The 16,753-nt window shown below is 41.7% G+C and overlaps 1 protein-coding gene across 1 annotated transcript in view; it reads right to left on the bottom strand.

Moving 5' to 3' along the window:
- VOPP1 (vesicular, overexpressed in cancer, prosurvival protein 1) overlaps positions 1-16,753 on the bottom strand; it is a 110,012-nt gene that overhangs the window by 39,355 nt on the left and 53,904 nt on the right. Inside the window, exon 2 of the mRNA XM_019539275.1 lies at positions 3,096-3,154. Within this exon, the coding sequence (XP_019394820.1) occupies positions 3,096-3,154 (59 nt within the window). The remainder of the gene's footprint in view (positions 1-3,095; positions 3,155-16,753) is intronic.

Here is a 16,753-nt window from a genome sequence, read left to right as displayed (position 1 = left end):
AGCGGAGGTGGTTCAAGCACCTACATTGAACACCTTCAAGAGCAAATTGGATGCTTATCTTGCTGGGATCCTATAACCCCAGCTGACTTCCTGTCCTTTGGGTGGGGGGCTGGACTCGATCTTCCAAGGTCCCTTCCAGCCCTAATGTCCACGAAATCTATGAAATTTCCAGCAGTTTTAACAGACTGATGTCCTCTCGTTTCCCAGACAGCCCTTGTTCTTAACAGCATTTGGGTGGCATCAGTTGTCTGGACTAATTCTGACTTAAAATTGTGATGGCTTTTATCAATAGTTATGGGTAGAATACCTCACCACTATACTTAATCATGTTTTGTAGGCCCCTGCATGCATCATTAGTTTGTCTAAAAGTCCAACTCAGCACTCTGGGGAAAACTTGCTCTGCTGCTGCTTCTGCTTAACCTGGTCTGTAAATTAACAGAGGACATCCACACACAAAACATCTTAAGGAAAAATGTCTGCTGTCAGGGTAGTAATGAAGTCACAGAGAGATATTATCAAGCACAAAAGCACGATCCTCCAAGAGATCTCAAGAGTAAAAAAAAAAAAAAAAACAGGTCTTGAGATCAAGCAAGATACATGACGTTTCATTTGTAGTTATATAAAATAAAGAAAGACAGCCAGTCCTGTTATAGCTTTAAGAAGAAAATGCAATGAAAACCATTATGTACCCAAGCTGACCAACTGTGTTCACCTTCTTTGACTCCGGCTGCACTGGAGGATGAGAGAGATCCTGCAGCTCCCAGGCCTGGAACTGGATACAGGAAAACCTTCAAGAGATACCAACATCTATGTTGTGCCTCTCCCTCCTCCCAGTTTATCCTTGGGATAAACTACAGGAAGGAGCCAACCAGAAATCCCAGCTAGTAGAAGCAGCTGGAAAAGCAGCCAAGGCAGGGAACTTTAGACTCTGATGTCATCAGGAACATCTACAGTCCTGAGGGGATGGCTCCAGCCCTGTGCGTACTGCCTGCTTGCCTCAACACTTCCTTCCCAGTCTCTTTACCTCTGCTTCTCTCTACGCTTCCCCCTTTCCATGTCTTCTCCCCTGCTAAGCTCCCCTTAGTCCCCCTTCCTATCAGTGCCCCTCTTCTCTTTATTTCTTCCACTCAATTTAGCTAAAACTCCCCTAACTGAACCTTTCTTTCTAGTACCTTGTGTCCATCTTATTGCTTTACGCTCCACAGCAGATTTTCTACTCCATGTGTGCACAGTGCTCATCATAATAAGGCCCCATTTTTGGTTGACACTTAGGCACTACCATAATAAAACATAGTTAATAATCATCACAATCATCTGTTTGAAAAGGCATGGTCAAAATGTCTATCAGTCTCCTACCACAAGGGCATGAGATGAATCCCAAAAACTGAGCAGTTTTCTTTTGATTCTCAAATAGTACAGCTTTTCTCAGTTCTCAACAGAATATATGAGCTGTCTTAATTTCAGGGGTTTTAATCTGTTTCTGAGCCCAGTTAAATCTCACTGATCAACTGGAAACAATAAATACACTATTTTTGCACAGAATAATCCGTCTCCACACACAAAGGTGGGGATACGCTAGTTGCCTCAAGAAAAACAATTAGAAAGCAGCCTCATACATGGCAGATCTCTGTTTCACTACAGCAGATAGATTGTTAAATATATCTGTATTTAATATTTTTATCAGTCCACCTGGATTTACCTGTAGTATAAGAAGTCTGAGTCAACAACAAAAATCAAAGTGGATACAATCTCTCGTTAGCAAGAAAAATAGTAGTTGGCTGGGAAGAATGCATATGAGCAAGATACAATGGCAAATTATGTGCTCCTGAAGGTTAAGTTGTTGCAGAATATCTCAGCTTCTTTTCCACATTGCAGCAAAAAAAACAAAAGTGAAATATAGGTGGAACTAAAGTCCTCTTGTTATGAGCATGCAAAGAACATTAACTTATTTAAACTAACCCATCTGTTCTGGCCAACAGCTTATGAGTAATTCTGAACATTTCAGTCACCTGAAAAGACAGTAAGAGCCAAACAAACACTTCATTACCCAGTTAACATTTTAGATCATGGATGATTAACAGATATCTAAAATGTTGCATGCGACTTCAGGGGGACTTTGGTTCATGTCTCACTTCCTGGCTGTGTCTATCCCCAGCGTTTCTCTCTCATTTCAGGCAGATAAAGTGGGGGTGGAGAGTGAGGAGGGAGGGTTCTTATGCAGCACATTAGCTGTAATGATCCCAGATCCGTCATTATAAGCAAAGAAAAATTTCTTTAGGGAACACGGAACCTATAGCTTAGGGAACCTATAACTTGCATCCATTCATCCATCCCACATCGGTTACCATGGCATGCAAGTGCCCAGTCATCAAATCCCAAAACTTAATATCCAGCATGTCATCTACTTTCTCCCCTTAAAGCCAAAGGGCTGGCTCCTCTCACATCCTTCCATCCATTTTGTTACTGCACTGGAAAAGCTAAGCCTGTGATGCAAGTTTTGCAGCTTTAGTTTTACACAATTTCTTTCCATACGTGCCTAAGTCTCACTGACTTCAGGTCTAGTTCATATTTCATCTCAATGCTACTCACTACCAAGGCAACAACACTATGGATAACAAATAATCTCAACTCCCAGGATTAAATAAGCAGTATTACCACAGGGACAAATTTATTTTCAAAGCACTCTTGGTATCCTGCCCAGTTACCTGCTCCTTCAAAACAAAAAGGTATACGTGGGTCCTCGTTGTGCTCTGGCTATCTTTCCTTTTAGTGTTCTGAAATCAGAGATGTTTATATGATCCTTTATTCTTCTTATACAATCCTTTATTCTCCCAGTTTTGAGGTGGTCTGAGATGGGAAGTACTGAGGAAGTAGGTTCACGCTCTTTATTCTCTCTTTATGTTATAAAGGAGACCTGACAGTTTTGATGTTTTTAAGGGTTCCCCCCAAACACAAACACTTCTGGAGCATTTTTTACTTTAGACTTTCAAGTCCTGTCTACTCTGGAAAGAATGATGTGATGACAAGGGATTGATCTCACAAGACTAAAGTTCTGAGCAGCAGACTACACTTAAAGGAAAACAATGACTACTTACATATAATATGTAGGATACAATCCTTCAAAGTACCAGCAATGCTTTTTGGCCTCTGTACACTAGAAAGAAAAACAAAATGACCTCAGCATTATTATTTATGTAATTTCTAATTGCTGCTTTACAATAACTACAGATATCAAATAAACATGCATAGCATTATAAATTCAGACAATAAAACACAGATCTTTGCTCCCAAAGATTTTACCATGTTAGAGATAAGTTACTAAGTTATCCATCTTCAACTCTATTATTCACTGCTGGGTCCCAGATCCTGCCCTGATAAGCCTGAAGACAGCCCTCTTCAAACACACAGAAGCGTCCTTAATTAAGCTACTGCAGCACCATTCACATGACTGTACAGTTAAATAGTTACTAGTTAACAGCACAGATATAATAATCTATACGTAGACTCTAATGCAGATGAAATAGAGCTGGAAGAGGCAAAGGTGAGAGACAGTTTTTGGGTATTCTCTCATTCTTCTAAATAGAAACATTTGGATGCTTATCTTGCTGGGATCCTTTGACCCCAGCTAACTTCCTGCCCTTTGGGCAGGGGGCTGGACCCGATGATCTTATGAGGTCCCTTCCAGCCCTAATGTTTATGAAATCTAAAAGCAAAATAAAAATTATTTGCCATTTCAAAAGGGACAGGTTGAAGTTTCTATGAAAGGAAACTGCTGGCTGCAATATGGTGCATGTGTGTTTGTGGGGGGGGGGGGGCGGGGGGGGGGGTGTTCCAGTGGTTTCCTTTGAAGTTACGGCATCAGATGTCACAGAGACAAAACATGCTGGGATATCTTCCATAGAAGAAGAGGATTTCATTTTGCTTAAGTTACCCCCCAGCTGAATATCCTGCCAGCTTGGTTCCATGAGCACTCAGCACCTCAGGAATGGTATACCCAAGTTCCAGGTTAGCTCTGCTAAAAAAGAAATAAATCACCACTTATGAAAGCTGATTAGCCTCTCTGAAGATCAGGAATTCTGAATTAATTCAGGTAGAACCGACAGCAAGAAAAGGCTTTTAGATCTCTGCCTCCACTCATCATAAATGAGGCTACCTGCTCTATACTGAGCACATGATAAATTGATTCTAATGTAGGAATCCAGAAGTGAAAGGGGCCTCTTGAACAATGGGGTCCAGTCACCTCCACTGGAGGGAACCATTTATCCAAAAGAACCCACAGGATCATCCACTCCAGCTCCTCATGCGTAACACAGCCATGGTGCACCCTGGGAAAAAAAATCTCCTATCATGAGCCACAGGTAATGAACACAGCAGACACGAGCACTGGTAATGACTTGGCCACAGAAATGACACAGTTTGTTAGGTTAAAATATCCTCGGTTGATCCTAGGAAGAAGAGGACCATGTCCCAAGTAAGAGGGAGGTTTTTTAAAAACAAAAACAAAACATGGTGCTGCTTGCCAATTCTTTCCTGACTCTAAACATGAAGATTAATTTGATCCTGAGCAGATAAGTAAAACCTTCTAGCCAGGCACTTATGAGGCTACTAAGTCAAACTCTTAGTACCAACTTATGCCAATATCCAGGGCTTCAGAGGAAACATACATACCCAAATGGGACTTATTCGACTGCGCAACTGCCAGTTTTGGTGAATACACATATAGATCTGATGTCACATATATAGTGGACATAGGTGTACAGGTATGTATGTAGCCAGGTACCTACCCAGCCACTGTGTAGCCTACTGAGAACGTGTAGTAGCAGTGGATATTTGTGTGTCCATACTGGGCATGTCTACATGTGCCACTATGGTGCCATTGTTACTGTGCCGTCATTTAGTACTTCCTTTTGGAAGTACTAAAGGATGGCATGGTAATTTTTAGACACTACATTGCCATAACAATGCACTATAACAAGGGAGCGTGTCACTACAGCAACGTAGCTGCAGCATCACAGTTTTTGTCCACAGATGTTGTCACCATAGTGCTTTGCTACAGTGACATAGCGTCACGTGTAGAAGTGCCCTCTGCGTAGGTAAAAGAAACACAAACAGTGCAGTTCCTGGGATATTGGTGAAAGGAACACATGGTGGATCAATGGTAGGAATAGACCGACTGATGGAGCTGGGAGTATAAAACAGTGACTCTTAACTGGTATGCCATAGCAACTTGGGGTGCCATGAGATCTTTTTAAGGGTGCTGCAGAGTGTCATGCAATATTAGCACTAAGTGTACAAACACCGACAACTGATCCCAGAAAAATGGTTCCGTTTTTCTTTAGCCAAAACAAGAGAAAGCTAAAAACTAGCATTTTCTAAGGGGTTCCTTGAATCTAATAAGGTTGAGAACCACTGGTATAGAAATTCATAGATTTTTGGAAGAACTGAGAGGAAATGATTGGAAGTGGCAGACTTTTATACACTGTAGAAAGAGTACTTCACCCAAGTGTTGTCTGTTTTACTAACAAGGACTAGGGACAGAAATTAGACATAAACTAGTATAAGTGATAAGAAACCAGTTCAAATCGGTAACACAACAGAAGTTCAGCGCACATAAACTGCTTTCAAAATGGCTGAAACCAATTTAAAGTAAGCCTAGATGGAGGTAGTATCAGACTTAACTAATTTAAATTAAACTGGTATATTGAACTTCTGTGCCAGATCCCCTCCAGATTCAAGTTAATGGTCAGTCCCCCAGTAATGCAGGATGCCTTGCATCTCTCCTGCAAACCCCACCTTGCAGGGTGGGTCGGTTAGCTTTGGTCAAAGCTGTCTGCCCCAGCTCTAGTGTCCCCAAGCTTCTGGCCTGAGCCACTGCAGGTACATAGGTGCATTTTCAGAATCAAAAGTGAATGTCTTTTCACTTATTGGTTCAATCTACTCAGTTTAGACTAACGTGTGAAGATTGAATTGATTTATCCTCAGGCTTTTTGACTGTCTGTACTTAGCCTAGTACATGAACACTTCGAGGAAACCCACCATATTACAGAACAACCCCTTTAACCCCCCCAGCCCACATATGCACAGGTCACAAAAAGGTATTTATAAAAAAAGAAATCCACCTGGATTTATATTAGGAAAGAGATTTTCCCCCAAACTGTAATATTTAATCTGGCTCCACTCCCCTGTATCAGTGTAAACCTAGCAGCTGGTACACTGGATTAGCAAAAAGCACTTCAGCACTTTTCCTTTAGGAGATGCTGAATTTCAGTGGCTCTTAGCTGCATGCAGTTTAATGTCAGCTGCATCCAATAAAGCCTCTGGAAAATTGCATCTAGTCTGACGTGCCAAGTAAGGCGTTTTTTTCTGCCTCTCAATCCATTTGACCCATTGTTTTTCTTAACATCCTCAAAGCCCTCTTCAAGTCTCACATTTTTTTATCAGTTGTTTGCACGGCAACGTTTGGGTTCCTGGAGTTCGCAAGTTATCTGTTTGAAAGAGGCTTTTATTTCCACTCATTCTGTATATCCTTCCTTGGCTGCCAGGCATTCCCTAATCTACTTGATGTGTTTTGCAACTCATTTTCACCACTTCCTTCTCAAATTTTCCAAGTTGAATCAGCAACCACAATCATGACCAAATGCTCCAGCCTAGGAAAGCTCTACTAATAGCTAACTTCTTTCCAGCCTTTGTAGGCAAAACACTTCATATGAAGTATTATATTATCACAACATGATGCAAAACATTTCTACAGAGTCCTTCAAACTCTATGTAAAAGCAAGTCATGAACCAGCCTTACAGCTGAAATGGCCAATGATCAGATTTGCCTTTGCAAGAACAGCATATGGCACTTCCTACTCAATTACAACTTTCACTGTTTGAGAGCACTCAAAACAGGCAGAAGGGTCCAAGCCACAATTGCTACTTCTGCAATCAGCTATTACAGGCCTGTTATATAAATCCCAGGAATTCCTGACCTATGAGGACCTAAATACTTTGAGTTGCTCAGCTGCTAGAGAGATTGGTATATGAAGAATTCAGATACAGGTGAACATTTCTCCTTTGCCTCACCTTTGAAGCAGGCTGCGCAGCCTCATCCATCTATCCACTCTATGATTCTGTCTCTCATGTCCAAATACTTCCTTCTAGTGCAGTCAACTGACATCTGGATGCCAGCACTGGAGAACAGAATTTGACCCATTTCAAATGTTCAGCTCTGAATGAGGTCCCCCAAGGATGCTGTCACTCCAGCATCTTTCGGAATTGGAGTTAAACACACAAGTTTGCTAGGAAAAAGATGCATCTCTCTCTGGATCCATAAATCTACACCAAGACGGAAGATTATGAAAAATTCTGCTGGAAAGCAGATATACCACTGGAGTAAAAATCATGTGACCACATTCAAGTTAAGATCAGTTCTTTGTCTTCCAAAGGCTTGGGGGTGGAGGGGGGATTATCTTTTTGTTTCAAAAACCATTAACTCAACAAACTGGACTTTAATGGAATAATTCAACTACTGAGGCAGTACTTCTCCCTGGTTCAGGTTTCTCCACATTTCAGAACTCTATCAATTCCCCCTCCTCAATTTGAAATAGGGGCCTGATGACAAGGAAGGGAGATCGTGCCTCAGAGGTACAGTACACTGAGACAGAGGATGTTTGCAATTGTAACTGGCACACTGATGGCCCTCCCTCTCCATGCAGAATTTAGGGAAGCTTAGAAACACAATCTGAATCAAATGCCATGGTGGTGGGTATGGTTTAAAGACTATGGTTTAAACGCTGTAGTATAATAATAATTAAACTAACCTTTCAAATATCACAATTACAGTAATAGGACTTTTCATTTGCAGCAGCCAGCCCCTAATTAAAAGGGTCTAAAAATGCAGCAAATGTTAATTAAGCTTCAAAATCTCACGCCTGTTAGATAAACAAATATGATTTTTTGTATTTTACTGACCTTGGGTAAGCCATTTTGTCTGTATGCGAGTGGCAGAACCAGGATTAGAACTGCTAATCTGCATTGCAAGGATTGAAGAACAGTGGGGTTTAATGACAAGTGGACAGGAAGGGATGAAGGAAAAAGGTACAGAAGGTGACCAATGTAACCTGGTTATTCATCCCAGGAAACTTCCTACACTGAGGCCAGTTTTGCTATTGTTACACATTATGAGTGGTCAGAAAACTTTGGATCAGGGAAGCAGACCAATCTTATTTCCTCTTAAGGAATCTATAGGACTAACAAATCATGTTTTTATTTTTATTTAAATTTTGGCAATGAACTGATTTTGGCAATTACCACCTTTACAGATTTAATGCCCCTTTCATGACTAATGCAACATGACACTACAGCCCCAGACCAGGAGAAAAAGAAACTGTGGTAGGGAATGTTCCCACTAGGTTTTCTAGAGTATAAGTTGTTTTTTTTGTTCTGGGTTTGTACAGGACTTACTGTAATGGGATCCTAGGCTAGGAATGGGTTTCTTAAATATGTCAGTAGCGCAAACAAATAAGAATCTCTGACTACTGCTAGATATCAATATTCCTCCTCTTGGTCTAGCAAACTTTCTGTTTGCTAATGAAAGTCACTGTAATCTTACTACCATTAAGTATGTATAGTATCATAGTACCAAAAGGCCTCAAAAATCGAAACTGATGCCCCCTTGTCTTGGGTGATATACAAAGAGACAGTGCCCGACTCAAAGAACTTCAGATAAGTGTTTTGTTTATAGTTTCATAGTTGGTAGGGTCGGAAGGGACCTGAGCATATCATCAATTCCAACCCCCTGCCATGGCAGGAAAGTGTATTGGGGTCAAATGACCCCAGCAAGGTGCGTGTCTAGCAATCGTCAAAAAACCAGTAGTAAGACCAGTAGTAGTTTTGATTACCTGCAAATCACCTAGCTTATGACCTTGCTGGGTTTTTAATTTTTCTTATGGAAAGCGACCTCCACTTCAGCTGGAAAAAAAAAATTATTTCATATTCTTTATCAATGTTGCCATCTCTTTATTATAAAAATGTAAATAAATACAGGAATGCTAACTGTTCATTTTTTAAATGAGCGATTCAGGTTTAATTGGTGTGCATAAGTCATTTCTGGGGAATTAATGGCCTGTGAATTAGCCAGATTGTTTGAACCATTTCTCTCAGGACTGTGGTATCTAGAAAAAACACAGATGAGACATGCATCTGCTTCCCTGACAGACTGCCGCAGATTGTTTTCTTTGAAGTGACTTGCAAGCTGTGCTTACTTACAACCCCTGAATTCATTTGGGTTTCCTCTAACAAAGGAAATATACTTTCTACCACAGACCAAACCTGCTTTCTTAAATGACTGCTATTTAACACACTGGGTGGGAAAAAAGAAGTTTCTAACCTGACAACTATTTCTGAGGTCACATATGACGAGGATAAGAGTCTGTGGGTCTGGTCTGGGGAAGTAGAGAGCAGGCAGTCTGCTAAATGTCTGGACTGGTTCTGCAGATTGTTACTTACATCTTGCAGGATTCACTAAAATGCTAGAGAGCAGAATCCTCCTCCACAACACATATCATTATCTTCAGGTTCACCAGCAAATTCAAAGATACTGGGGTCAATCTGATCAATTCATTATCTTGTGTGCTCAAGGGAACAATGTATTCACTCCCACTACTTTCACAAGAGATGGGGGAAGGGGAGGAGGAGCGTACTTTGTAGGCATTAAACATTTTCATAAACATTCATATAAACGTGCAATCCGTTTTCTTAAGCGAAGCAATGAAAAAAAGAAAGCTTTCCTGGATAGAAGCTTTTTTTTTTTTTTTTTTTTGAAGGCACATCCAAGCTTCAAGTTTGTGAAGTCTGGTCTCTGGTCTAATCCAGTTCCTGTAAATTGACATAAGATTGTATTGACTGCTGAACTGATGGAGCTGTAACAATTTTAATCAACTAGAGATTTGGCCCTATTTTGTTTTCCAGCCTGACAAGAGGCAAGCTTCAACAATATAGCTTTCCCCGCAATCATGAGAACTTGGCAGAAGGTAAATGTCAAGAGCAAAATTTCATCCTATAACCACTGCAGAAATGGCTTTCAGCATTTTATGGCAACTCTGTTAGCCAGCACTCACCACCACTCAGCTAAATTACCATAGAAGCCAGGCTACTACAAAGTCCTATTCTCATGGCTGAGGACCCATTGAGGATTAAAGTATCCAAAATCAAACAGGATGAAATAATGGTACGACATAAACTCCATAAGAATCTCCTCAATAAGGACCTAAATAACTGAGCAATACCCAGCATGAATTAGTCCACCAAGTGTTTGGGACTGGACATCTATTTCCATAAAACTAGTTTGTATGGAAATAGATGCCTCCTTCCTAGAGATTAGGAAGAATTTGCTGACCATGAGGGCAGTCAAGCATTGAAACAGGCTACCTAGAGGGGTTGTGGAATCTCCATCCCTGGAAATTTTCTGCAGCTTAGACGGACACTCAGCTAGGATGGTTTAGTCAGGAAAGATCCTGTTTTTAGCAGCAGGCTGGACAGGTTGGCCTTATGTGGTCCCTTCCATTCCTATTTTCCTATAATCCATGATAAATACTGCTGAGTCTTGGATGGCATGAGGAGGACAGAGTTATGGCATCCTGACCATGTGGATGTGATGGCAAAGGGGTTCTAGACTCTGGCTAAGCTCTAGAGGCATGCTCTTGAGCCGACTTCAGACTTATGCCAAGGGCTGCCCCCATCTGACCCAGTTGTAGATGGGTGCTGGGTCATTTGAACTGTGAACCCAAGGCAGATGGATGTGACACTTAGCCATGGTAGCCTCTTGTGTGCCAAGAGCTAAAGTAACTCCTGTGCTTTGACTACATTAGCTCAATGGACTATTTGGTTCATTCAGACCTTAAACTTTTTTGACAACGTGCCTCCATACCATCTGAGGATCAACTGGTCATATCCATTGCCTCTGCTGGGCAATATTCCCTTAAAGGGACTTCTCACAGAAGTCATTTGCATGGGTTTACCACTGTCTTGTTTGCCTGGAAGACAGAAAAGCATGCATGCAGGAGTGGACAATAAAAAGGTAGGTTTGTCAGTGCCTAAGCCTGACAGTGCTATAGGGATTTGACCTCTACATCAATTCAGCAACTGCAATACCTTTCACTCAAGCAAATAAAAGCTGGAATTATTCTGAAACACAAGCTCTTTACTGCAGATGGGCTGCTGAAGCCAGTGGGAGTTCTGCATACAGGAGGCTTGATGGATCAGGCCTGTAGCCTGAAAGATAAGCTTAGTGATATTGCTTTTTCATAGATAAGCAACAGCAAAGAATCCCACCTGCCAGATTAACAGATTTCTGGACATCTGGGTGGCACATTTCACTGTCAGTAGAACAATGAAACTGATCTGCTATAGACATTGTGGTTCAGTTAGCTTGGTTTGAATTCACCCAGTTCATTCTTATTTCCTACCCAGAAATCACTTTTGCTCTCATCTGTCAGTGATAAATCTTCCAGCCTCCCAACTACCAGGCTAAGTAAATAAGCAATTAGTAGAAGTCTACTTAAGTTACAGAGTGATTTACCAATTTTCACAGGTTGATCATGGCATAAAGCTCTAATTCTAAAGTCATTATATGGCAGCCCTGCACCTCGATGCTGACTAGTGAAGAGGCCCCGCCCCTCAGCAGTGATTGGGGGTAAGGCCTTGGTGGGAGGAGGGACGAGGGAACAACAACTATCTTGTCGCTGCCCTTCAAGCCGTCCCACCAGCCAGCACCTTCCCTGTCCGGCAGCAAGGACTGTTGGCTCCCACCAGGGAGACGGCATTTTATTTTCATTAAGATTTTTGTGTTTTTTGTTGATTTCATGATCAATCCCAGATTTCATGCTTTCTGTGAAATCTGAAGAACTGCAAATTAAGTAGGCCCCTAGTAATTAGGGACTGCAGCAGGTACTCCTGCCATGCAAGACAATGACACCTCTGAGGTTTTTTATATTCCTCATTTAACAAGGCAGTGTGTGGTGGCACCTTAGGGCACTGATAGACATGAGGAAAAAACAAACACAAAAACAAAAAACAAAGACACTTTCCCGGAAGAAGCAGAACATTAGCTGCACCCAGCTCCACAGTGTCTGTATAGATCTGGTGCTTTAGGTGGAACAGTGAATGGAAAGGACCATTTATCATCTAGTTTTGAATCTGAATCAACAGACCTAAATTTAGTGGGGCTTTTTGGCACTTTTCATAGCCCAGAAAGCCTCACTAAAGCACTCAATCTATACAGACACTGGATGAACTGGGTCCAACTAATGTGATGCCTCTGCTAGGCTCATCACATGGAGTTTCATAGGTTACAGGCTACTTTGTCAGATGCTATGCCTGTCACCTACAAAATCTTATGCCTTTCTGAACAAGTTAGGTCTCTAAAATGTCACCCTGTCCTCCCTTCTGCTTGATTTCAGTCTAACACAGCTAACTAACTCTGGTTCTGGATCCAAAATGGTGAAGAAAAAAAAAAAGGAGAGCTTTATGTAACAACTCTCTTGGACCATAGGCATCCTGATCTTCCAATTAGTCTGATGTCTTTCCTCCATGCCAACAGCTGTTTGAAGATATACTGGGACAGACCCTACTCCACCTATTAGTTGTTTAAGTGGTCCTAAGGCATTTAAGTGCACTCCTATTCCACCCTGCTTGAGTCTTCATTATAAAATGTGGGTGGGTCTCCCTCCTTCTTGCCACTTCCTGTAATTTTCTCTTAAGGCTGAGGTGAAGGTGCATTACAAGCGTAGATGAGTTAATAGATTTTCAAGGACTCAAATTGGGTAAAACAGAATCACACTAAGATGCCCAATAGGTGTAGCATAAATGGAGCATGTCACTTAAATATATATAAACCCATCAAGTACCTGTATCAGAGAATTGTATAACTTACAGGTTGAGAGGGGGAGGGGTTAACAGCTTTTACTGCAAGTTGTGCTGTTTCTTGCTAATCTCCTTTTAGACAGAGGATAATATTACTCTTACACGGGATTCACTGCAAAAAACAGATTCCTTCTCTTGAATTTATTAATCCATATTTGGCAATAGTACCATTTCACCACCAGCAACTACTACTCGTTAATTCTATCGGTGCTCAGAGCACTTGCATTAATCATCATATTTTTATTTGGAATTAATGTGGGTTAGCATTAAATAGCATCCCATTAGAAAGCATTATTTTACATTGAGTTCTATTAACCTTTCCTATAAAAAGGGTGGAACAGCCTTTATCTGCAATTTCATTTTAAGAAAATGACTCATTTATTTCTTTGCCATTATGCAATTATAAATGCATTCCAGTCATATAGCAATTTAATTTTAATTTACTACAATCCTTTCTTCCATCTGCCAGGAAAAAAAGAAAAAGAGAGAACTTCACTTTCCTAAATCCAGAAATAAACAAGAGTAAAACTGTCTCATAAAACAGGAGTTACGAATCCTAACTAACTGATCCCTATAAAGAGTGCTGGATTCATTTTTCTTGGTGTTGCTTTCATTTCAGTCCAAAAATATCTGTCACAGTGAGGACAGACCATTAGCTTTTAAGTGGCTAGAAAGCTTGCAAGGGATCAGTGAGCTGCCATCACTGTTTGTCAAAGAGGAGAGTGCCCCACTGTTCTTCTGCATCCATCAAATACAGAAGCTGACACATGCAGCAATGCAAACTTAATCAATCCCCAGTTCCTACCCAATTAAGTGTAGCGCCTCTAACTCAGCCCATACATTGAGCAATACTACCAGACAGTGGCTCATAGATTTGGAAGTTAATATCTGTCCATGGAAGAGTCCAGCAACTGAACTAGCAACCCTACAGAAAGTAGTAGATTGTGCTCTCAGGACCCTGGACAGTGGCACAAGGCACAAAACAGCCTTTTCTGCCCATGGGCTGCTATTATGAATGGGTTGATGGAAATGTATTATGGCTCTTCTAGGTGGAACAGTGAATGGAAAGGACCATTTATCATCTAGTTTTGAATCTGAATCAACAGACCTAAAGCTAATTATTTCTGTATTTATAGTAAACTAGGACCCCAGAGAAAATACCCAAATCTAGCCAGCCTTCTAGAAATATACGCATTCTATGAATGTTAAGAAAAAGTTTTTTACAACATAGAAATGGAAAAATAAGAATTGGAGAGAATATATCTTAAAGAATGAGAGAAAATAGGTTCTCTGTATTACAGCATTGGTGAAATTGGCTTAATATCCTCCATTTGGAAAATATATATTTGTATACCATTTTTTGAAGCATTTCGTGAACTGTATATATTGGAATCACTTCACTCTATTCTCAAATGCAGTCACCTTGGGACCAGAGGAGAAATTTAAAGCTATTTAGCAACACATACTACCACCAGAAACCATTTCACAACAGCAATGAAACAATATTATGTAACCAGTTTGACATTAGAATGATAATGCTGAATCTCACTGAAACCAGGTGCAAAATTAAAAGACAAGAAAAAGATAAATATCCATTTTGGAATGTGATCTGAACATTGAGTCAAATACTTACGAGAGAGTGCTGCAGAATCTTAAATGACCAGAACTGGACTGTACTCTGGTTTCATACCTCACTCAAATCTAAATCTAACTTGACATGGTATATACTCTGTATAAATATCAGTGCATCTCTTTTTTCTAACCTTGTTACACTGGACTTGCAAAAAAGTACTTACTATTTGGATAGGTGACTGGTAGAGGGGGCACATGCCCAGGGCTGGCAGCAGTGTCTGTGGGTGCCTGCCAGCTCTGCCCCGCTGCTGGTGTCTCCAGGTGCTTACCAGCTCCATCCCCACCACTACTGGTGTCTGCAGGTGCTTGCCAGTTTCATCCCCACTGCTGCCGCCGGCATCTCCCAGACTCAGGAGACACCATGCTATTTGCCCATGCTATTTTGAGACCTGGCTAATACATCAAAAACCATTCAGTGAGGTCTACCATTAATCTACCACCCCCTTTTGCATGATGTTTTACTGTACTGTTAGATAAAGCTGCATCAGATCCATGAAGACAATATAATGGCAGCACCACAGCCTGGCACATTAGGATACACAACTGAGATGTATAAGTGCTAGAGCTTATACACAACCTTTGCTGGAGAAAGGGGAACACACTGTAGCCAGAAATAGTCTCCTAAGGGATATGGCACCATGGAGAGAAAAGAAAGAGATAGCCAGAGTGACCCCTTTGAAAAAAATTGCTATTGAGAAAGCCACAAATAGCTAATTTGAAGGTTTAATGTATCCTGGTTCCATTCAAACTCACTAACACACTTACCCACAACATAACCTGGCCACATCCTTGACTCATCTTTTAGAGTCTTTGAGAGTACAGTCAAGTGTAGGACCTTTTAGAGGAAGAGCCCACGAACTGGTCTGCTCAGCCTGGCAGTCAGCTCTAGATTCTGTTACCTCCTGCTTCCTGCCAGCATAGCAGAGCTACAACAAAAAACAAGGCTTCCTGTTTTGCATAGTAACTCGCAACCTAAGGACTGTTTTTGGTGGAGGCCAATGCTAAGAGGCAGAGGCCTCAAACTGGAATGCTGACATATCAAAGGTTTGAAGCCAACAGTATGGAACTCAGTCTCTGCCACTATTCAATGGGAAACTGAAAGCAGTGTTTTCAGTCACTTTCCCTAACTGCAAACCCTGGCAAACATGCCAGAGCGTGGCATGGGAAGGCATCTTGGGGTGTGTGGCAGGGAAGGGGCCAGGGCTGTGCTGCCACAAGAAGGATCAAGCCATTCACAGCTCCCCTGCCATCTGCCCTGAGGTGTGCAGGCACCCATCGCTGGAATGAGCTGGACCAGAGCTCTGTGGAACCTAGTGCAGTAGTGTGCAGCCTCCCTACTGCCTACTGCAAGCAGCCTGGGCTCCATGGCAGGCAGCAGGGGCCTACCCTGAGCCTGAGCCAGCTGTGGCTAGCAACCAGGAGGCTGCAAGCAGTTGCACTGGGGTCCGCAGAGCCCCAGCCTGGCTTCTTGCCAGTGGCAGGTGCGCACACACCTCCAGGTGAACAGTCACGAAGAGGCAGAGGCTGCACTGCCACAACAAGGACTTATACACTACCTTTGCTGGAGAAAGGGAGCACATCAGGGCCAGAAATACTCTCCTAAGGGTTGTGGCACTACGAAGGGAAAAGAAATAGATAGTCAGGGCCCATCGTGGATCTCCCGCCATTTGCCCCTGGCACTCCAACATCTTACAAGTCGAGGTTGTGGGTGTTTTTAGCACTCTGCTCAAAAACGTTACCAATCCCTACTCTAACTAGCAATGAGCTCTGCTATACCACAACCCATAAAAGACAGGGATGAAGAGAGAGGGAACCATTCAACGGGAGCACAAGGAAGTAAAATTACCAGGAGTTAGGATATTAATTAATCCCTCTCACAGTCACTTCAGAATTGATACTAGCCCTTTCCAGAAAAGGGCTGAAATGTGAAGTGCCTTGGTTGTATGATTTTACCCCAATACAGTTAATGAACACAGACAGCACTACAGCACTGCCTCCACCATGTGAGGAAAAAAAAAAGAGTGGTGGGGGACAGAGAAAGTGAAAGGATGGGGGAAAAAAATCCCCATGTGGCTGGGATCCTTTTCAAGTATCAATAGCATAAAAATTGCTGTCCTTCTTCCAACATGAATATATCTGATTGAGGACTTGCAGCTTTTTCCATCTATAGCACCAACACTGAGACATGATGTGACATCTCTCAAGTAAGAGTTTG

This window comes from Crocodylus porosus, unplaced genomic scaffold, assembly GCF_001723895.1.
Source record: "Crocodylus porosus isolate Cpor-Errol unplaced genomic scaffold, CroPor_comp1, whole genome shotgun sequence".
Lineage (NCBI taxonomy): Eukaryota > Metazoa > Chordata > Crocodylia > Crocodylidae > Crocodylus > Crocodylus porosus.
Note: the sequence above shows the minus strand (reverse complement) of the source record. Positions and strands in the feature narration are given on the sequence as shown.